At 42.0% G+C, this 24,021-nt stretch overlaps 2 protein-coding genes across 10 annotated transcripts in view; one reads left to right on the top strand and one right to left on the bottom strand.

Moving 5' to 3' along the window:
* The window catches only part of LTK (leukocyte receptor tyrosine kinase), a 140,305-nt gene extending 136,736 nt beyond the window's left edge, over positions 1-3,569 (top strand). For all 9 annotated transcript variants that reach the window (XM_081935729.1, XM_081935727.1, XM_081935733.1 and 6 more), the window contains one exon: positions 5-3,569. In XM_081935729.1, the coding sequence (XP_081791855.1) occupies positions 5-772 (768 nt within the window). In that variant the 3' untranslated portion in view covers positions 773-3,569. The remainder of the gene's footprint in view (positions 1-4) is intronic.
* Positions 3,570-13,996: 10,427 nt separating this feature from the next.
* Positions 13,997-24,021, bottom strand: part of ITPKA (inositol-trisphosphate 3-kinase A) — a 58,551-nt gene continuing 48,526 nt past the window's right edge. The window contains exons 4-7 of the mRNA XM_081935737.1: positions 23,555-23,759; positions 20,402-20,503; positions 18,203-18,274; positions 13,997-16,361 (exon numbers count right to left, since the gene is read on the bottom strand). Of these exons, the coding sequence (XP_081791863.1) occupies positions 16,158-16,361; positions 18,203-18,274; positions 20,402-20,503; positions 23,555-23,759 (583 nt within the window). The 3' untranslated portion in view covers positions 13,997-16,157. The remainder of the gene's footprint in view (positions 16,362-18,202; positions 18,275-20,401; positions 20,504-23,554; positions 23,760-24,021) is intronic.

The raw sequence follows: 24,021 nt of genomic DNA, 5'->3' as shown, positions 1-24,021 counted from the left end.
TTAGGACCCTGACGTCATCCATACCGAATTGCCCATTGAATGCAGCCCCACACCAGAGGATGAAGGAAGCACTGTGCTACATCCCAATAGCAACACAGGGATAGTTCCTTTGCTTGGGAATCAGTGCCCTCAGATAAGCCACCAAGCAATTGAAGAACATGATTCTGGGAACAAATATGGACAATGTCCCCAAGAACTATTAGTGGAGAACCTTAGTAACTGGAGAGCAAAAGGGGCCAGCTTGCCACGTTTCAATTATTCCAGCAGTGGAGCTTGGGCTCAACCAGTCTTAAACCAGAAACTGGATTCCACAAGTCAGCCAGCACATAAGTTGAAGAACAAAACCAAAAACCTTTGGAACCCAACATATGGATCCTGGGTCATGGAGAATAACTGCCAATCCAGTCCCAGCTCTAAACTCAACACAATGCAAGAGCGAGAAGATTCTGGATTTGATGGGAATTATAGCCCCTCCCTTAGTTCTCGGGCATCGCCTTCCTCTCCAAGTCAGAACCCTTCTCCTCACATTGATATTGGCGGGATTGAACTGGTGAAGCTGCAGAATTTCCCTTGCGGCAATGTGAATTATGCTTATGATGACCTCTGCTATGAAATAGGTCACCCTTCACCTTTGGCTGTAGAACCAGCCACGGTCATGAGGAGTGGAAGTCTGCACAGGGATAGCAAGTTTGTTTTCAAGACGGAGAAAACCTCAAGGGAGAGAGATTCTGGTCTCTCCTTGTCTGATGATCTGAACGTTACTCCTATATAACAGGGGATGCCGAAGAATCATATCTTCAACTTTGGGTACGGCTGCAAGAGCAATTAAAATGTCCTCCACCCCTATTCTTAAATTGGGCGGATTAATATCGCTCTCTGGCCTCCTTTCCTATGAATGCCCAATGAATCAGTTCAAAATGTAACATTGGTTCCAATCTACTAAATCCGTGGTTACAGAAAGAAATGATGTCCTTGTTACAATGGTTCAGGCTTTAGTTGGACTTGGTCATACCCAATCACCTTTAATAACAATTATCTATCTCATAAAGCAATATGTAAGAAACGGCAAAAACCAATCATTACCGGTTTAGACCAGTGGTCTGTAAATTATTGTACTTTCCACCTGATTTATCATAGTGCCGTATGGGAAATTAAATATACTTAGTTTACTTAAGGCGCTATTGCCCAAAGTGAATGGGAACAAAGAAAGTAGATTAAGAAAGGACAGAAATTATCTGCTTTCTGCAGAAAAAGTACAGAAAACAAATAAAAGATTGTAAAGGAGCAAGCAGAACTGAGGCCTTCCTTTTCATTACTGAAAATGGTTTTGCCCCACAAAGTCCAACTTAGGTCTCTGGAGTCAGAATTATTTCTCATTGCTCAGTGGGCTAAATGCTGTTAATGGACCTCACTAGTCACTCCTAATGTACAAGCAGTCTGTGTTCAATAGAATCCAGACCAAGTGTCCCCAACCTTCTTGAAAATTAAGGAGTTATGCTTTATGTTCCCTATTAGCAAGTTCAGAACAGGATTGGGGGACAGAAAAGGATATTTAGAAGCAGCATGAATTTATTAGGCAATTTTAACTCTTTAAATCGTAAATCTTTATAGAAAATTCCATTTTAGCCCTAGTCATTCCATGGATGCATTTCTGTTTTACACAACGTAACTTTTGAGCGTGTTTCACTGCAGGGAATCAGTACAGAGTTTAGAGCTGTCAAAGGATTCAGAGGACTGTGTACAGTATCTTCATGTACCTGATGTATAAACTGGATAGATGCTCAAGAGACATGTTCAAGGCTATATATGCTACTCTTTTTTAGAATCTGTATTTATTTTATTTTACAGTTCTCCAGCTGAAAGGTAAAGTCTTCAGAAGATGTTCAGTATTGTTCTGTTGTCATTAGTTCTTGAGCTTAGCTAAGCTTTTCTCTTGGACTTGGTTTAGTGACCATGGTCGAGATAAGAGATTTCCTGACATTTTGATGGCAACTATGGCTGGGATTTTCAGAGGGTACACAGACTACCTTGTCTGTGAAGATGCCAGCCACAAGCCCAAGTGAAACATCAGGAAATTTATTGCCAAGACCAGAGTTACTAAACCTTGAAACCCAACACTGCTCAACAGATACTGGCTGTAAAGCTTACACCGGTATATTCTTGTCTTAGAGTTTGTATAATGTGCAAATAATAGGTATATATGTTAAGTTTGTATGTCATTTTAATCACAATATAATTACCTGCCTTATTGGCAGTAATGGACTTCTTTCCACAAACTCCGCAAAACTTCGGAATCATGAAGTAAAGCCTAAGTAATTCATTAGTTTGATGCAACAAGAGCAGAAAGCTTTCTTGAAGACCACTGTTAAAACTTTATTTAGCAACATTAATGATTAAGAAACATTTCCCAAAGATCTTTAATACCATTTTAGAAAAATAAAGTCCTTATTGTTAGTGCACAGTGCTTTTATTTTGTATCTCTATAATCTATGTGGCTAGACAGTTTCTCACTGGATCCCAAGATCCTGGTTGCACTTCTTACCTTCCCACGACTTGTTATGGCTTGCTGTGCTATCTTGATAGTTTACTTTGATCCAGGCATAATTTGATTTACCATCCTGTTCTAACATTCATTTTTTTGTAGTAGCCTAGAGAAGAATTGCTTATTACTTCATCCTTTTCACTTTTGTACCAATGATCCGGGACTACCTTTAAGGATGGGAATGTTGTTTGCCATCTTACTCTTTATGGTCATGCTTCTATGCAATTTTAAATCATATGAAGGTATACATCTACATGTGACAGAGATATAAAGGCAGCTTTAATGCAACTCTTTCGTCTTTATTATCATTATTATTTCCATGGATGCTAATGGATAAAAATACTCTTCCAAAATTGTAATTTCTCAGCAGACGCAGAGTCAATTCCAGATTCAGGTCTGTTGAGGCATCTGTATAATTGAAGGGTAGAATCTGGGTCGGTCACTGGGACCAGAGGTTTAGTCTTCCGAGGTTTCGGACTCGTGCTGGAGCCCATCCTCAGAGAACTACTCTCTCATCAGAATGTGTCCCACGTTGTGGTGAGAAAGAAGTTCCCTGAGGATTCCAGCACAAGTCCAAAAGCTCAGAAGACTAAACCTCTGGTCCCAGAGACTGACCCAGATTGGATCCTGCAGCATTATCCTTTGCCTGCATTATAATTGTTTATAATTATTTCATGTCCCTCCAGCCTCTGAAGAGTTCTTTGGAAGAAAAATTATGGTAGCAATATGTGTAAGATCAGAGGATTATAAATGGAAAAAGAAAGATTGACTCTTCATAAAATTCCATGCTAAGGCAAGACTGTTGTGCAATAAAAGCCTTATCTGGAATACCCTCTGGCCATGTTTAGAACAGAGCAACTACATTACTTACGGAATTAAGCTTACGTTAATTTAAATGAGATTCCTCTGGAATAAACCAAATTGCTATTTGGAAATAGCAATACCAATACCTCTACAATGCTTGGAACAGCACTATATGCTTTCATTGCTTTTTCCTGATACAATAAAAGTAACTGTAAAAAGATAAATCCTCTCAGCTGCTTCACTAGAATATACCTGTGTTTCAGGGTGTATCTTGGCATTATGTTAACTGAAGAATGGGAATGCTCAGTCACAAATGTTTATTACTTGTTTTAAGAAAAAAATGCCACTCTATTATGCATTCCACATAATTTTCTATCATTTCAAAAAGAAAAAAAAAAGCATTATTAACAGTGGTGGGTTTCAAAATTTTTTAGAACCTCTTCTGTAGGTGTGGCCTGCTTTGTGGGAGTGGCTTGCCGGCCATGTGACTGGGTGGGAGTGGCTTGCAGGCCATGTGACCGGGTGGGAATGGCCAACTTGTAAAATGTGGTGAAACTCACTTAACAACGCATTTGCTTAGCAACCAAAATGTTGGTTCAGAAATTCTGGCATTTGAAGCACGCAAGTCTTAAAGCTGTCAAGTTACAAACCCTGGCGCCCCTAACCCTTTTGAAAAAAAAAACCAGGGGTGTTCAAACTTGACAGCTTTAAGACTTGTGGACTTCAACTCCCAGAATTCCTCCTCTCGTTCTTCATCTTGATGACGTGCAGACGGGCGGGGGGGGGGGGGAGCCGGAACCGGTTCTAAACGGCACTGCAGATTTGTGGAACCTCTTCTATAGAAGAGGTTAGAATTGGCAGGAACCCACCTGATTATTGAAATCATCTTATTAGCTCTGCCTATTTTCAATCAAGATATGTTAATGAAAACTCAGCTCACCAGTCTCCATAGCAGTTTACATTTTAGAAAATATGGGTGACGCGGTCAACCCCAGAAGTAAGTAATCCAGAACAGGAAGTCAGCTCCACAGGCAGATTAAAACTACTTTTATTGAAATTGGCTATAAAAACAGAAACTTGCAAGACAATTGTTCTGTACAGAATTGGTATTCTACCGGTTCAGGCCGGATTGTCCGAACCGGTAGCTGAAATCACAGGTGGCTCCGCCTGTTCTAGCTGGGAGAACGCGGGTGGACAAAGGAGGCGAGCCAGGACTTCAGTAGCTAACAGTTTAATCATAACAGGTTGCCAAACGCGGCAGATCACAATTCGCGGGTCTCAGCTAACTGGCAACAGCTGATGCCTGCTTGACAGCCCTTTATATATGCCGGCTGTCAGGCAACCAATCAGAACAGAGCACAGCGCCCCCTAGCAAAATGGACCAGAGGGAAAACTATAATACATAACACTCCTTCACACTTAGAATGCACAGGCGTAGTCTTTCAAGTAACTTGGGTGGCGTCAGACCCTCCCTGATCTTCTTAGAGTGACCTCTGCTTCAAAGTCTGTGGCTGCGGTCCCCTTGGTCTCAGGCCCCGCCCCTTCAGACTCTGTCAATGCTGGAAACTCATGGGAAGAACAGGTAAGTGTCTAGGATTTTCTATATTATTATGCGATCGCTCGGAAGAGGTAGACTGGGACCTAGGCATATACTCCGAACTCTCAGTGGCTTGCCTATTGGATAGGCCCTGTTGCCGCCCCGCCATGTTTGACTCCATTTGCCGATTTCTTAGCTGGTTGATATGGCACCTCCATACTCGGCCATCCTCTAGCTCTATCAGGCATGAGCATGGGCCCGTGATTTTCCTGACCAACCCTGGAACCCATAGTGGGTGGCCGGCGTAATTTCTTGCGTAGACAGGCGTGTTTAATGGAAATCCCTTAAGCTGACTGTGCGAGTCTAAGGGCTTTGCAGGGGCATACTCTGGGTGTAGCCTGTCTAGTATTGTTCTAATCCGTCGACCCATTAATAATTCTGCTAGGCTTTTGTTTGTTGTGGAGCATGGGGTGGCATGCTGCCATAGCAAGTACTATATCTTCCTGCCAATTGAGGGCCCAAACCTAGCTAGCGCTTCTTTCGCTGTTCTGACTGCGCGTTCCGCTAGGCCATTGGCCGCTGGGTTGAAGGAGGCGACGAAAGCGTGTCGGACCCCTAGCCTGGCAAAGAAATTAGCTAGCAATGCTGCAGTAAATTGGGGCTCATTGTCAGAAATAACCAAATCAGGTAACCCGTGGGTCGCGAATACCCTCCTTAATACCTTGGCAGGGGCAGTGCTTGTAGACAATAATGCAATTTCAACCCATTTAGAATAAGCATCAACAATTACAATAAAACTTTGGCCCTTCACTGGGCCTGCTAAGTCCATATGAACCCTGGACCATGGAGCCCTTGGCTGCTCCCAATTCTGGATGGGAGCTCTGGGACACGCAGGTCGGGACTCCTGGCACTTAGAACAGCCAGAGACCCACTTCACAATGTCCTGGTCCATTCCCAGCCACCAAGCATAGCTCCGGCCCAGTGACTTCATCCAGACTATGCCCGGGTGGCCATCGTGAAGAGTAGACAGCACCGCTTCTCTCAGAGAGACAGGAACGATCACTCAGCCACCCCACAGGAGGCAACCCTGCTGAGATGAGAGTTCGTGCTGCCTGGTTGAAAAGGGTTGCCACTCGGTGCCCAGTGGTTTCGCTGGCCATCCCTGTTCAGTCCAACCCAGCACCTTGGCGAGTAGCTTGTCCCGACTCGTGTGCGCAGCCACATCAGCTGCTGTTATCGGCAACTGCATCTCATCAATCAGCAAAACCTCAGAGGCAGGTGCTGGGTCTTTCACTGCGATTGGCAAAGGGCACCTGTTTAAGGGGTCGGCATGGCAAATGTGTTTTCCAGGTCTGTGATGCAATTTATAGTTGTAGGCAGCCAGGAACACAGTCCATCTTGTGAATCTGGGAGATAGAATTTGGGGTGTTTGTCTGTCCCCAGCGATGATGTCAAGCAGGGGCTTGTGGTCCGTCACTATGTGAAAATGACGGCTGTAGAGATAGGAGTGGAAATGCTTCACTCCAGCCACTATAGCCAAAGCTTCCCGATCGAGCTGGCTATAGTTCCTTTTGGGTGAGGACATGGTGCGAGGGAAAAATGCCACTGGGGCTTCTAGTCCTGACTGCAGCCAGTGGCTGAGGACAGCTCCGACCCCATAAGGAGACGCGTCACAAGTCAGTACCACAGGGAGGGATTCGTCGTATTGGAGTAGGATACTCTTGGAAGTTAAGAATTTTTTAACATTGTCAAAAATTGCGGCTTCCTTCTTGCCCCAAACCCACTTCGCTGAGCGGTCTAGTAATCTGTGCAGGGGTTCCACAACAGAAGCCTTGTGCGGTAGAAAAATATTATAAAAGTTGAGCAGACCCAGGAAGGCTTGCAGTTCGGCTTTGGTGGTAGGTGTTGGGGCTTGCTTAATAGCCAGCACCTTGTCAGGTGTAGGATGAATACCATTTCGGTCTACTAAAAATCCCAAATATTCGACTTGTGGTACCGCTATCTGCCACTTGGTCATTTTGAGTTTTAAACCCACGCCTCGGAACCGATGAAGTACAGTATGCAGGCAGGAGGTCAGTCAGGGATTGTGCTGATACCAGGACGTCGTCAAAATAAGGCACAAGGCCTGGTATACCCTGGAGTAGCCTCTCCATTAGCTTTTGGAAAGGTCCAGGTGGCACACTGACTCCAAATTGGAGCCGATTGCACTTGAACGCGCCCCTATGCGTGACAATAGTTTGGGCTTCAGCAGTTGCCTCATCAACAGGCAACTGCTGATATGCCTGAGCTAGGTCTAGCTTCGCAAATATGGTGCCCTGACCCAGGGAGTGCAGCAAATGCTGCACCATGGGCACGGGGTATGAGCTCTGCTGCAAGGCACGGTTCAAAGTGCATTTAAAGTCAGCGCAGATTCGTACAGACCCATCACTCTTAATTGGGGTCACAATAGGTGTTTCCCAACGGGAGTGATCAATTGGCTCTAACACCCCTTAAGCCAGCAATTTATCAATTTCTGCGTCCACTTTAGGTTTTAATGCAAACGGTACCCTATGCGGCTTTAACCGCCACGGAGGGACCTGGGGGTCTAGGTTAAAAGAAATGGGAGTACCCATGTACTTCCCAAATCCTTCCCCGAAAACCTCAGGGAATTCCCTAATTAGCATGTCCAAATATGGAGTGCTCTGAATCTGATCAATTCCTGTAATAGCTAGCCCTAGGGTTTCAAACCATTCTAAACCAAGTAAACTTGGCCGGGGCCCTTTTACCCCAATGAGTGGTAACCTTTTGCTATATTGCTTAAATGCCACTTTACAATAAAATTTTCCCAGTACAGGAATGGGATTTCCCTGGAAATCCCTTAATTTTAACAGACATGGTTTTAGCCTAGTTTGGGATAGGGCAGAAACAATCCTTTTAATTGTTGCCCAGGATATTATTGAGACAGCTAATCCCGTGTCTACCTCCATTTGGCAGGGCCTGTCTTCCAATTTGACCGTGAGGAAAATTGTTCCTCTCCGACTGTGGATAATCTGATCCACCTCAACCTCTTCCCTGTTTTCCTGTACAGCAAAACAGGAATCCCGTTTCTTGAAATTTTGGCTCCTGCCCGATCTAAAGGGTTTCCTGCCATATTGAGTACTGCCTTGTGAGTTGCCTTCCAGTGCACTCGCACAAGGCACAGCCGCCCTACAGACTCTTGCTAGATGGCCTCTCTTCCCACAACGGAGACAGAGTGTGTTTTTAAAACAACACTCCGCTGTCATGCCTACCTCCGCACCCAGGGCAATTTGTTTGGGGTAGAGGCTTACCTTGCCGACTTCTGGCTTGCTCCGCCTTCAAGCGATGTACTTCATCGTTTCCGTCAGCCCTGTCATCATTGATGATGTCTTCATGATGCACCTCGGTAGGCTTCTCAGCTGAGGGCAGCTTTGAGAATCTTTGGATTTCTTCTGTGGATTTAGTTGACAGCTCAACTGCCCTAGCCTCATCCAGCGCCGTCTGTAAATCAGGCTTAGCCAGCAGGCGGCGTTGTATACAGAGATCTCTAACCCACCCACCACCACAATCTGGTCTGTCAGTGCCTCATCGAAATCTTTGAATTTACAATGGAGAGTCGTGGCTCGTAGCGCAGCCATGTATTCAATTAATTCCCCTTCACACTGGAACCTTTTGTAAAACGCATACCTGCGCGTCGTGCGAGACGGGGTAGGGGCGTAGTGATTTTTTAATTTAGTCATCAGTACGTCCCAGGACACAGTGTGGATGGAGTGAGGGGCCACTAAGGTGCCCACCAAATTAAACATCTCCGTGCCACATAGATTTAAGAAGCACGACTTCTTACGCTGTTCAGACAAATCGGTATAGTCGTTAGTTTCTAAAAAGCACTCAAATCGGCAAATATAAGAGTCCCAAGTTTCTGTGGTTCCATTAAAAACGTGTTCATTGAAGCCATTCTGAGGCGATTCTTCTCTCTCTGTGTTGGCTAATCAGAGGCACTATTCATAGTGAATGTGACTCGCTCGACCTTTCGTCGAGTGATTCCCCTGAGGGAAATTCAGCTCTGTGACTTAGCTCAGCTTAGTGACCTTTCAACAGCTCTGCCTGGGCTCCTCCTCTGTGGATCCCACCTTCGTCGCCAATGTTCTAGCTGGGAGAACGCGGGTGGACAAAGGAGGCGAGCCAGGACTTCAGTAGCTAATTTAATCATAACAGGTTGCCAAGTTCACAATTCGCGCGTCTCAGCTAACTGGCAACAGCTGATGCCTGCTTGACAATCCTTTATATATGCCAGCTGTCAAACAGGCAACCAATCAAAAAGAGCACAGCGCCCCCTAGCGAAATGGACCAGAGGGAAAACTATAATACATAACACCGCCCTTCCATGCCCGGCTCAAAGGCATCCCATTTAGGCCCTTTTTTCGTCAAAAGCACATGTGCAGATCTGTGCATGCGCAGAGGTGGCGCATGGGAGTGAAGTAAGCGCGAGTGAGCACTCATATTTGCGAACCAGTAGGGAATTTAAGTGTATACCCCCCCCCCTAGTTCTGTACCTCCTCCTCAGCGAATTAGGAAGGCACATGCCTGAGTTGCTTCTGAATGTCATCCAATCATGGACTTGAAAAACACTGCAATCCCTTTTGCCTAGACCAGTCCTTCAAGCTTTTTTCTGTAATGACATCGTACCGCTTTTAAAAAATTATGGAGGACATCTAAAGAGCTTTTGTTTGCATGGATTATATTTAAAAACTAAACTTGACACATTCACTACTGTTACTTCTTCTCACAAGCATTTGAGGGGAGTTTAATATTGTATTATTTTTCAACGTAAGATGGCATATAATTTTGACCTTCTGGACCCTTGAGAAGATCTTGGGGACCTCCAGAGGACCTCACTTTAACAGGCATTGGCCTAGGCAACCTATTTTGCATATCTCCATCAGAGACATCTTTAGTCCTCCCTATGGCTTGACCTGGTGTTTCAGGATATCATTTTTAACTATGCCAGAAGGGTGGGAGGAAAAAATTTTCTGTTCCAGGCTCTGGCTGTTGGGGATATACACTGATATGTCAGATTTGCTGTTACCATCCCACCTCATTCCAAGAAAGAGAAATCTCAACCTCAGCCCAAAAGTACAGCAATAGTAAAGCATGTGCAGTTTCCATCACTCTTTTTAACACCCCCATATACTTATCAGGGAAAGGAGGTTAGACCAACTAATATGCTGATCTCAATGCATATTTTTTCCCCTTGTAAGGATAAGAAAAAAAGAGGAAACAAAACAGAGAATCTCTCTTGTGCTTCTGATAAGAGTTTTAGAACTTCAGGAGTTTGTATCACTTTCTTTTACAGTTCCTCTTCCCACCACTTATATCAATGGCAATATAGTCTTCCATGTAAAAAAAACCTCATACAATAGTATCCACTAATAATTAATGAAATCTTTCCTTCTCCACTATGGGTCAGAGGAAAATATTGCAAATCCCCAAAATTCTTTGTTTTCTTTAATACTATTATTGTGCACCCATTTATTTATCTAATTTGACATTCATCTGTCCCCAGTAAAGAAAGAGACATGATACCAAGAACAGGAGGACATCTAATATAAAAATTTAATGAACATGTTTTTAATTATTTGTTATAGCACATTTTGACTATTCAGGTTCTTAAACCCATACAGTTAGGATACCCAAATTCTTCATACTGTAGTGTTTGGCACAACATTGTCTATAAATGAAAAAAAAGTTTTTGTATGCTAGTAGTAATAAAACTAGATTTGCAGTTAAAGTCAACTTGGCTATCTGAAAGCATAATTTCTCATCATGAATGATTCATAGAATTCAGCAGGAGAGGGTCCAGCTTTTTCTATTTAAAACCCACAACTCTAAGTTCTCAATGGATTGTAAAACTCTTTTAAGTACAAAATTATTTGCCATTCTCTATATTGCACTTTTCCTTTCAACTCCTAAGTAAATGCATCACAACAACATATGAGTCCCACAACAAACCTGTGTGAAAAGCATGTATACTTTTTAAAGAAGTCGAGAAAAAAAATATTTCTTGGAAGGTGTACGGAGAGATGTTTGTGGCACTGAATTTGAAGTAATTTTCAGTGTGTCATTTTCCTCACTGAAATTTATGGCAGCTGTTTCTTTTAAGAGGGGATGGGAAACAAAAAAGTGTTTCGTAAAATTTCCTTGATCGGGATTTGTTTAGGAACTATCTGTTTCTCCTAGATAGCCCTAAAGACCACATTTTAATGAAACAGCTCAAAGGCACCAAAGAAGATAATTATGGTCAAATATGGTAGGCCAATCCTACCAGAGAGAGCTTGGAAAGATCAGAATACAAAGAAGAGAAATTAGAAATGACAAAAGCTATCCTTTGTGTATTACTATATGGCTGTAGCCTGAGCAATAACTAGTCAGAAACTACTGAAAATTGGTTATCAGATCTTAGATGGAGAGGCAACTTAGGATAATGATTAAAAAAAATAGCAGAAGGCAACAAAAACTCATTGATCCTTTGAACAGCAGGTAAGAGATTGCCAGATGCAAAATGTATACAAGAGGAGAGAAGGAGTGTCTCCATACATAAGTACAGAGAAATACCAAAGTATTTCTAAAGTCTTGAAAACAAAACCGGAGGTTAACTAAAACATTTTTGGGGCAGGGGGAGGTGGATATATGGAGCTTGCCTTTATAGTGTTATTTACCATGACACTCAAGATAAAACTTGACAAGATTCTATTTTAAACTCTTCCCTTGAAACCTCTACTAGGAGTTGGTATCATAGCGACCATAGGTGTTTTCAACCAAAACTCTTATGACTTCTTCCAGTGGCTTGGAATTAACCAACAATGGTGAAACGCATAATCTTAAACAGTGCACCAAGATACCATCTGCATATCCCTCTAACAAGCCATCATTTGGAAAACCCTACTCTAAAGAAAATGAAAACAAAATTATTCCCAAGCCACTTTTGCTATCTGGTTCTATGAAGTTTTACTTCCATGATAGTGTTACAGCATCTCTGCATCTGGACATAGCCTTGACATACAATCCAGCTGGGATGGATTTCAAACAACATTTCAGATCTTGGCAAGCCTGGACTGTCCTTTTTTCCAGAGGCAGCTAAAATGCAGATTTTATTCATTTATTTCATTCTTCACTTTTCAATTGGAGAGCAGCTGCCTCGTCCTCAAGAAAAGAGTTAAGCATTGGGCGCATGATGGAAGGAACTGAAGAAAGATGCTTTGGGGAAAGGATGGGCTTGGAATGCTTTGAAAATGGAATGGAAGGTCACAGACAAAGTTTATTATAAAACTTTCTGGTGTCCTGAGCTCTTTTTCAACATGTATAAGAAGCAGCAATATATGAGTTGTTCTCATTTAAAAAAACAACAAATAACTTTTAGGCTGAAATATCGTATTTTTTGGAGTATCAGACATACCTTTTCCCCCAAAAAAGAGTGTGAAAATCTGGGTGCATCTTATACACTGAATACAGCATTTTTGGCCTCCTGAAACCCCACCCCTGTTACAAAAGTAGACATCAAGAGGTTTGGGAGGCCGGCAAAGTGCTCCTGGGAGCTGGGGAGGGCAAAAATGAGCGAAAAAACTGGCCGGTTTTTGCCCTCCTATCCCCCAAGAACACTCTACAAGCCTCCTAAAGGCTATGCATGCCCATTTTTTTGGCAAAGAAACGGGCCTGTTTTCGCAAAAAATTGACCGTTTTTTCCTTGTTTTTGCCCCCCGCCTCCTCCCAAGGAGCATTTTGCAGGCCTCTCAAACTCCCTGCATGCCCCGGTTTTTACAAAAAATGAGGCGTGAAGAGGGTTTGGGAGGTCTGCAGAGTGCAAAAACTTTTTTAAAAAATTTACCTCTTCAAAATCTTGGTGCGTCTTATACTCTGAAAAATACGGTACATTTATAAATAATTTTGTTCCAAATCATAATTTCCAATCTCATCTCTAATTATTATACAAAATTCTACATCCAGGTAACCCTATATCAACTTTATAAGATCTATTTTCTTAAAAAATAAACTACATATATAAAAATATAGTTAGCAGCCATTTTTAAAAATTCTGGCCAATTACAAGTTTAATTTAAAATTAGTTATTTCCTAAGATTCTCACGTTACACTCAGGGGTTGCTATGAAAGTTTAAAAACTGTGAACAGCAATTTTGAATTCTTCAACCTAATGATGGTTGTGTGGCCTGGATGGCTTCAATTTATTAAACAAGAATTTATCTATAAATAAGTGAGGGTATATTTTATTTATCTGATTTTTAGTGTAGATTAGTGCCTTCTAGTTTTTTTGCACCATGAAATACCAAAATATTTATATCGTCTCATCCATGACCAAAAGACCAAGAGAGACATGGAGATAAAAGAATTAAAGTGTGGCTAAAATTGACTTGTGAGTCTGTTGAAACTGACAAGCAAATGGGAGGCCATTTTTTTTTTAAATTAATGCTCAGCAGACAGCAGCGGCCCCCAACCTCTTGGGGTCCAGAGACCGATTCTGTGGAGGGAGGTTTTTCCGCAGACCAGAGGGGGCAGAGTTTCGCATGCTGCCTACATGCCGCAGATGGGGTATCTCGTTTGCGTGGCCCAGTTTCTGGCATGCTGTAGGCCAGTGATGGCGAACCTTTGGCACGTGTGCCACAGGTGGCATGCGGAGCCATTTGTCAGGGCTGGCCAGCTGAGTTGACCCCTTTTTAAAGCCATTTTTCACTCTCCCCAGGCTCCAGAGGCTTTATAGGAGCCTAGGAAGGGGGAAAAGAGCCCCCCCCCGCCCCCCCCCGGAGGCCCTCCAGAGGCTTCATGAGCTTCCCTGAAGCCTCTGGAGTGCAAAAAACCGGCCCTACGGGCAAACCGGAAGTTCGGGAACCCACTTCCGGTTTGCTGGGAGGGTCATTTTGAGCACTCCAAAGGCTTCAGGGAAGCCTCTTGACGGTCCCTGAAGCCTTCAGAGTGCTTAAAATGACCCTCCGAGCAAACTGGAAGTTCCCTAAAGCTCCCTGAAGCCTCTGGAGGGCTTCCCGAGGGGCAGGGGAGGCTGTTTTCGCCCTCCCCATGCTCCTATAATGCCTCTGGAGCCTGGGGAGGGCAAAAAAAGCATGCAAAAATGGGCACGTGCACTGGGGGGCCACGCATTGCATTATGGGTGCAGCACGCCCACACACGACCCCCCTGCGCTCCTCCCACTTATGGCATGCGAGCCAAAAAAGGTTTGCCATCGCTGGCATAGGGCACAATGTGGTCAGTAACCTGTGGCTCTGGAGCCATGTGGCTATTTCATCCCTCTACTGTGGCTCCCTGTTGCCGGTCAGTGCCACAATTTTGAGAGGAGCTTCCGGATGGGAGCGGGGGGAAAGCACAGCATGCCAGGAGGAGACTCTATGGCAAGCAGCGGGTTTTCCGCTCAGCTAAACAATTGATAGGGCTTTTGGTTAAGATAGGTAGAGGAAAAAGGACGCTGTGCTAGGTGGAGACTCTGGTGGGAGAATCAGACTTCTGGTTGGCTCCAGAATTGAACAGAGGACTTCTGGGTGGCTCTTTGAGTGTTTAAAGTTGCCAACCCCTGGGCTAGACTGTAGCAAACAGGGGAATATACTCTGTAAAATCAGCCCGTCTTAATTTTTGATCAGTGTGACTTTAAGCCTACCGCAAATCACAAGAACCAAGAATTAATATTGCAAAGTTTCTATTTTGTTGCATTCACTTCCTGAGCCTTTACCCAAACAATCAATTAAATATACCAGATTAATTGATGTACCAAGTGGATTTTTAACACAAAGCCTAAGCATTAAAAACCCGAAAACCCCCCACAAACACCCTGCTTGATACTTTTTCCCTTATACCTTCAAAAGCCTGCTAGAGATCCAACCAGAAGTACAAAGTGGGGAAGTCACTTGGTGATTAAATTGTTTTATCACTGAGTGACAAGGCTGAAGATTTAATCCCTAGATTGGGGGGGGGGGGGGGAATCTGTGTCAACTAGGTAAATTAATAATTGTTTCACTTCATAAACTGAATCATTAAAGTAGGATACCACAAACATTCAAATACATAGTGACTGATTAGGTGTCACTTCTGTATTCACACACACCAAAGTCATTGAATTTCCCTGAAGCTAAATATCTTAAAATACGTGGCTCTTCTTTGTCTCTACAATTTCTTGGATTACAAGAATGTTAAAATTTAGGAGCCTTAAAATCAGTCTCAGGCTCTCTTTAAACATGTTAGCAATTAGAATCATTAATGCAATTAGATAGGAACCAAACCCTTTAGATGAGAACCAACATTTTACCTTTTACAATTCTTAAGCATCTCTACCAGAGAGAGTCAAACACACAGAGACAGTTACTCACTAATTATTCTGAAACAGAATAAATATGGCTCTATTCATGTCCTTTGCACAAATTGATTTTATGTCAGTTATACCCGGAGTTCTTTATATATGGCAATTTAAAACTCTATCTATACTTAGATGTGAGCAAGTAAAAAAGGTTAATTTGGTATTCAATGTTTGGGAGGGTTAGTTGTAATGACAAAGTGCATAATATTTTTGCAGGAATGGGAAGGGGGGAAAAAACTAATTGAAAGGAAACAAGGCTAAGCAAAACAAAAAAAAAAGATAAAGTTAGACAGTGAGGATAGGATCAAGAGTAAATTCTTGTATTGTCTATGAGATGCCATTTGGTTTCTGAAGCTTCAGCAGCATTCTGTGCATATTTTCATTTTTTTTCCTGTACAAGAATAGAAACTAGAGTATTTGTTTGTTTGCTTTTTAAAAAAAAGAAAAACTATGAATCTATATATTCTGCACCAAGTTCCAAGATGTGTTGCACATATGCGAACACAGGAATATTTACAGTGTAAACGCTGGAGAAAGGAGGGAAGCCTGCTTGTTGGTTTTGAGGATTTCTTCTTTGAAGGAGATCGCTGATATAAATATCTTTTTTTTTTCTACTCTAAGCCCAAGGTCAATAAACAGCAATACTGAATTAGTTGGTTTACATGTAAGCGAATGTCCTGGTCATCATACAAATGTTCACAACCATCCTATTTCTTGCATAACTCTTATGTTTGCTTGGTGCATTCAAGATTAGCTTCTGAACTGTTTAGGTTTCATGGTTGGTTAGGAATTACATCTTTTTTGCTGAAGTCTTCCATATCCTGGATGTCTCCAACGTCCTGGAAGAATTTTAAAAGGCTTCGGAGGGAGCAATTATAGAAAAGTTAGCAACTTCAGGTTAGTATTTCTCATCTCTCCAACATACTTTCTAAGATAGCAATTAAATTGTCCAATCCAAATAAATATCCATCTTCCCGGTTCCCTTCTTGCCAAGCAATCCTGTGGTCCAAGATTTGCCCATCCGGAAGAAAAGTGGTCTTTCCAAAATCAATGAGCCACACATTGGCATGTTCACTTTCATCGTGCACAAATAACAGTGAACTTCCAATTACCTACAGAAAATAGAAAGAGACACAAGATGAAGGCCAAAACCTGATTTATTAAATTTCCTGAAACTTTACATGTTACCTGTAAATTACTGGCTGGTTGTGATTCCAGTCTCCATATACAGGTAGTCCTTGAGTTATAACAGTTCACTTTGTGATCATTCGAAGTTACAACGGCACTGAAAAAGTGACTTAGGACTGTTTTTCACACTTACAACCATTGCAGCATCCCCATGGTCACGTGATCAAAATTTGGATGCTTGGCAACTGATTTATGACAATTGCTGTGTCAGGATCATGTGATGACTTTCTGTGACCTTCTGACAAACAAAGTCAATGGGGAAGCCAGACTGCCTTAACAACCAAGTTACTAACTTAACAACTACAATGATTCATTTAACAACTGTGGCAGGAAAGGTTGTAAAATGGGTCAAAACTCACTTAAAAAATGTCTCGCTTAGCAAGGTAAATTTTGGGGTGAATTGTGGCCATAAATCAAGGGTTGACTATAGTTAGAACCAACACACAACCAGTTTATAAAGAAATGTGTGCATTTACAATCTCCTTTGACTAATAAAACACACACATGTTTTGCTGTCCAACAAAGACTTATCTCGACGGATAACTGGACTTTGTTGGATTGATTGATTGATTGATCCAATTTTCAATGCTGCCCAACTTCTTAGCAACTTACAAATTCAAACAAAAGAAATTGCACCCAGGATATAGAAAAAGACATTATAGCCAACCAGAGGAACAATACAACTAACTATAAAGCCAAACTTAAATAATGGAGACTCTACAACCAATGTATTCCAGACTGTGAAAACAATCAAGTTTTAGTGATTTCTTGAACATCATTAGGGTGGGATCCATATATATCTCTGGAATGATGTCATTGCAGAGGGCAACCCCTGTAAAAGAGAACGCCCACTTCCTGGATGTTTTTAAGATGATATTGCTTGTTGTACAGTAGGTACATAATTCATATATGTACAGCAGGCACTTAATTCATACATGAAACTGCCACAAACAATATCTACTGGGATTATTTTATATTCACTAGTTTACTGTAGTTTCAACTTCAAGATGAAAAAAGGAGCATACAGTATTAATGGTATCTTAACATCTTTCACCTGAATATTATAGACACAGAGCTAAATAGCTAATATTGTTGAATATTGAAAGCAATGGGTTGAAGACAATAGAGATCTTTCACATTTTTTGTTTTTGATACTAGATACAAGCAAGCTTATTCAGGCACACATTTCCGTTTTTGAAGTCAAAGCCATTAAGAGATTCATGAATCGCCCCACAAATTTGGATTCCTTGCATATTTATCAGACATCTTTTGTAACAAGCAGCAAGGCTTGGCTATACACTGTTTCAGCATGCCATTCCCAGCTTTTTTTTTCTGAATTGCATCACAATTTGGTTTCAGGCTGATTCATAGAAAGAGAAGGTTTTGTATTGGAAAAAGGCCCTGGAACTGGATGACCTTCGTGGTACATTTTAGCACATTTGCATTAAAAAGGTAGTAACACGGTTTTTAAGGGAATCTGGTTTATCCATTGACTTTGCTTGTCAGAAGGTCACAAAATGTGATCACAAGACCCTGGAACACTGCAGCTGTCATAAATGTGAGACAGTTGCCAACAATCTGAATTTTGATCATGTGACCATGGGGATGCTGCAACGGTCGCAAGTATGAAAAAAGGTTGTTTCACTTTTTTTCATGATGTAACTTTGAATGGTCACTAAATGAACTGTTGTAAGTTGAGGACTAGCTGTATATGCATGTTTCATTAAATATAACACTACGTACTAGAGCAATCAGAGCAACTCACCTCATGTTGCTTAAAGAAGACAGAAGACTCAAGGATGCCACGAATTTCACGCAGACGCCTCAAATATTTTTTCTGCCCAAAATAGAACAGAAGCAGTGAATCACTTAAAAGTATTTCTTCCACATTGGCAAAAGGAAAATTAACACAATAGTGGGGAAAACCATCAGAAAGTATACTGTTATTGAGCCATCTGAGATACAGTCTATCAACAATATGGCAGAAACCTAATTCCAGACTGCAGGGTTGAAGTACCGTATTTTTCGGACTATAAGACACACTGGTGTATAAGACGCAGCAAGATTTAGAAGAGGTAAGTAAGAAAAAAAAAGGTTTTGTCCTCCCCAGTCCCCAGGAGTACTCTGCAGGCTTCAGCAGGGTTGGGGGAAGGCAAAAACGCCCCCGTTTTTGTGAAAAACAGATGGAAAATGGGTCATTTTTTGCAAAAACTGGGGCATTTTTGCCTTCCTCCAGCCCTGCTGAAGCCTGCAGAGTGCTTCTGGGGGCTGGGGAAAGGCAAAAGCACCTCTGTTTTTGTGAAAAAAAGGCCCGTTCTTTGCAAAAACTGGATGCGAGGGGCAGAGCTTTGGGAGGCCAAAAATGGCTGTGTTTGGTGTATGGCGCACCAACATTTCCATGATCTTTTAAAGGGGCATCTTATACTTTGAAAGGTCTATCTTATACTTCGAAGATGCATCTTATACTCCGAAAAATACGGTATTTCCTACCCATCCTAGAATTGGCTGAAAACTATAACAGAATGTCTGCCAATCCCTATATTCTGTTTCTATCATCTCTTTTTCCCCACCTTTGATGCAATAGTGTCACTGCTGAACCTGCTGGCCTCCGTTAAGCTGAGTGTAATCAATATACTGGTGACACTTTGCTCCATAAACAATCTGATTAAGTAGTTTCATATATAACAAGAGGGAACTTGCAGTTCCACAGCCTTATCTTCTGCACCTGCTCTTTAGGTAATACTACCCTGTTTCCCTAAAAATAAGCCCTCCCCGGATAATAAGCCCAATCAGGCTTTTGAGCTCATGCACTAAAATAAGACCTCTCCTGAAAATATCGCAACACAGCAGCAGCCATGAGGTGACCACGCTCGCCGCCTCCTGCACCTCAAAAATAATAAGACCTCCCTGAAAATAAGGCCAAGTGCTTATTTCGGGGGGCAGGGGGTTCAAAATAATAATTATTTTTGGGAAAACACAGTAGATATATTGCACAAAAGCGGATCAGGTAGCCAAGAAATATAACGTACGAAAGTTCATCAAAAGCTGAAGAGGATGGTAAAAGAATTCAAGGCGATCAAGCATTTTCATTCAGCCAGACCCAAAATTCAAATCAAAGAAAGCTTGGATTTTCTTTGATTCAGAGCTAACATCTAATTTGAATAGACTTCCTCTATCTACTATATTTGATACCCAAAAATATATTGTTTTAATTATTTATCACAATAATATTTAACTTCCCCTTCCTCCATCACTAAGACCCAGTTTGGTATAGAAGTTAAGGCATTGTTACAAATAGGACAGAGTCCAGTTCTAGTCCCCTGTTAGGCATAAAGCCATCTTGGTAACCTTGAGCTGATCAAACACTGTCAGCTCTAAGAAAGAGGCAGTGGCAAGCCAGTTCCGAAAAATGCTGCCAGCACAACTAGAAGGGAAAGTTAAATTAAAACTGACTTGAACGCCCACATGTCTATGGAGATTCTCAGTCATCCAGGTCACGGTTGTCCCAAAGGTGCTTTTTTCAAGAGGCAACTGGATTTTCTGTTTTTTCTTTCTTCCCAAGCAAGAAGCTTCTTTTTAGCTCTGGCTTGAAGCCACATATTTGTTTTTTCCTCTGCCAATGCTGTACCATTACCACCATCGCCATCACTACACAACTGATTGCCACGCTGGCAAAAGTAACTACACTGCACTCCTTCTGCTAACCTGCTCTTCATCTTTGGCAGCACCTCTCTTACTGCCTGCACCCGGGACAGACCAGCCCACTCCATTCCACCCCAGTACGACACTGATTTAAAAGAAAAATTCAAAGAGACTTAAGATCTTTTCTTTTTTGATGGTAATAATGGCATCCTGGCTCCCTGTAAGGAATCATCCACAAAATCTTGCACCTGTTTGGGCAATTTGTAACCAAGCCCTAATCGAGAATTAAAACTGTCACCCCAAACTTCCATGGTTAGCTTACCAATATAGTTGTGTTTCCCTTAATGAATTCCACAAAAACCTGGAAAACTTGTTCTTGTGTCTTTGTTGTCTTGAAGCTGGTATTACAAGTCCCATCAGCCTTCTGTAAATATTAAAAAGGTGAGAGGAGTCAGTCTGCAGGCAGTGGAAAGAAGAAACCAGGAAAGAGGCTAAAGAATGGAGGAAATTCCAAACAATGTACTCAAACACTGGACCCAGGACATACCTAGGTTGAGAAGTCTTCTTTTGAGGCAACTACAAGTAGCTCCACTAGTATGGCAAAACTAGTTGTGTATATTATCCACTAAAATCTACATCTTATAGCATAACTGCTTAGTAATCCTGTCAACTAAAAGGATCGGTTTGGTTAAGGAATTAGAGCACCAGGGTAGAAACCTGAAGACTGTGAGTTCTAATCCCACCTTAGATCCAAAGTCAGTGGGATGACCATGGCTAGTTATTCTCTATTGGCCCTAAGGAAGATTGAGGCAATGGAAACCCCCTTTTGAAATCTTGCCAAGAAAACTTCAGGGACTTGTCCAGTCAATTGCCATGAGTCAACATTGACTTGAAGGTCCATACAGACATACAGAGTCCTTCCTAATCTGGTATCCTCCCAATGCATAACACTGACAGATCTAGCTGCAATTCAGTTCCCCAGAAGATGGAGTTAAACTGTTGCACTGCAAACACCAAGTTCAAATTCACACTATCATGAAACTTCCTGGAAGACCCTGGCTCACTCACACATTCAGACTAATCTCTCTTGCAAAAGTGGGAACAGGGAAGAGTGGGGTTAAGAACCTAAGAAGAAAGGAAAGAGAGAAATGTAGTAAGACAAATAGGAAAAAAAAAACTATCTTTCTGCGATACAAGTTATATTTTGGAATATTGTTTTATTTTATTTATATGTCGCCCATCTCGCTATCCAGAGTGATAATGGTACTGCGTCAGTAATTACAGAGTCATGGTTAAAGATTGATTCACTGGAATAATTGGTTGAATTCCTTTAGCCTGAACTTTTTCAAGTCCCATTTATTTCAATCAGTTTGCCCTTAAGTGTACCTCTGCATCCAGTTTATTAGAAAGGGACTGGAATGGCTGTTAGTATTTATAGAAAGAATAAAGGTAAAGGTTCCCCTCGCACATATGTGCTAATCGTTCCCGACTCTAGGGGGTGGTACACATCTCCGTTTCAAAGCCAAAGAGCCAATGCTGTCCGAAGAAGTCTCTGTGGTCATGTGGCCGGCATGACTAGACGCCGAAAGCGCACGGAACGCTGTTACCTTCCCACCAAAGTGGCTTCTATTTTTCTACTTGCATTTTTACATGCTTTCGAACTGCTAGGTTGGCAGAAACTGGGACATGTAACGGGAGCTCACTCCATTACGCGGCGCTAGGGATTCAAACCGCCGACCTTTTGATTGACAAGCTCAGCATCTTAGCCACTGAGCCACCACATCCCATAGAAAGAATACTGCAGCTTAAAACCATATTTCTGTCTATGAAATCTATGCAAGATTTTTTTTTAAAAAAAGAACATACATTTGCTTATATTCTCACTTTTTCTGTAGATGAATGCCCAGTGAAATGTGACGTTCTATATATTCATACCAGTGGTGGGTTTCAAATTTTTTTAGAACCTCTTCTGTAGGAGTGGCCTGCTTTGTGGGAGTGGCGTGCCAGCCATGTGACTGGGTGGGCCAACTTATAAAATGTGGTGAAACTCACTTAACAACACTCTTGCTTAGCAACCAAAATGTTGGCTCAGAAACTCTGGCATTTGAAGCATGCAAGTCTTAAAGCTGTCAAGTTACAAGACCCTTGCACCCCTAACCCTTTAGAAAAAAAAAAACCCAGGGGTGTTCAAACTTGACAGCTTTAAGACTTGTGGACTTCAACTCCCAGAATTCCTCATCTCGTTCTTCATCTTGATGATATGCGGACGGGTGGAGGGAGGGAGCTGGAACCGGTTCTAAACGTCACTGTAGATTTGTGGAACATCTTCTATAGAAGAGGTTAGAACTGGCAGGAACCCATCCCTGATTCATACTGATACAATTATTTCTGAGTAGAATTTATGGTAGATGGCAGGCATGCATCTACTACCCTCCCCTTTAATAGCTTCTCCTCCTTCAGAAGAAAAACCTCTGCTCCAATAGGGTGAGTCTGGCATAGATCCCAATGCATGTGCCTGACAAGACACAAGAACGTTATGCAACGGCTGGGCACATCGTGGGCAGAGAAATCTAGCAGAACTCTGATGAACTCAGTGAGTACAGTGAAAGAATTATCTCTGCCTATTGCCAGATGGCACACTAGCTATTACATACCAGCATATAACTCATAATAGGGAGAAAAATCTGACAGTACCCTCCAAATGATTTTGCTAACATCAAAGTCTGAGATGCCGGGAAGATGCCCAAAGGGAGAGAATCTTTGCGATTTCTAAATCCATTCGACAGCATGAGAGCCAATGTGGTAAGGGCCAGAGTGATAGCAGCAGTCAAGCACATATAGTGTGTGATATGGAAATTTATTAGTATCAAGGTTGACATTTTTAATTCAGGCTACTAACACAGATGACTATTTATTTCCCAGGCCAGCAACAATCGTATCATCCATGCCCTTTGCTTCCCTTTCGATGGTGATGTTTGCTTTGTTGCTGTTGCTTTTCTCGATAAGCCTAGTTCAGTTAGTTCATCTGATGCTCTGTAAACTGTACAGAATATAATTTTCATCAGCCTTGTTTTATAGCCAATATAGCCAATGGCACGTTGCTGTAAAAATTGTAGTCCAAGCCAGCTAAATATGCTGGTTTGTTAACCTGTCATTTTATGTGTGTGTTTATCTTTGTGTGTGTATGTGTGTGAGAGAGAAAGAGGGTGTGTGTGTGTGTGTAATATATCTGAAGATACCTGCCTTGAGGGCACTGGTATCAGCTACAGGCGCTTTCCGGTCAAGTACAAATGTACACCTTTCTATTTCCTGCTGACTTTTCACCCAATCACAAATCAGGCTCAGTCCTATGTAGCTTCTAAGACCACGTACTGTCACCCAGGTGTGGCCATGAATGACACATTACTATGGAAGCTTCTGAAAAGTACACCAGAACGAATGCTTCAAACAGGAAAGGCTAGGGGAGGTTTCTTACCTTTATCCCTTCAATCCTGAAACCCAGGCTAGCACTGGAGCTGATCGTCTCCCTCCATTGCATGTACCTAGGTTTGGTCACCGCATGCTGTGTGTTTTCTTCAGCAGTCGGTGCCAAAGGGTCCACATCTATCATCTTCTTATACATATCTTTACGGAGCTTCGGTTTTTCTCGTGCTTTAGTCAATTCTTCCTCCAAGTATGTCCTACAAAAACAATGGGAAGTTGAGCATCTCTTGAACTCTAGCAACTACAACAAAAGTCAGCTTTCATTTCATGCTGTCTATCCCATATAATGAAACATTCCAGTTACAGGCAAAGAGAATTTAACAAAGTAGAGTTCTCTTTTCAATATTATTTAGATTAAGATCAGGGCAGATACAGCATGGGTAAAAGAAAAAGGGCATAGCCAAAAGGATTTTAGTTTTTCTTCAAGACCAAGAAGATACCCTAAATCAAAAGCGTCAG

Source organism: Natrix helvetica (genome assembly GCF_964273705.1).
Source record: "Natrix helvetica genome assembly, chromosome: 1".
Taxonomy (NCBI): Eukaryota; Metazoa; Chordata; class Lepidosauria; order Squamata; family Natricidae; genus Natrix; species Natrix helvetica.
Note: the sequence above shows the minus strand (reverse complement) of the source record. Positions and strands in the feature narration are given on the sequence as shown.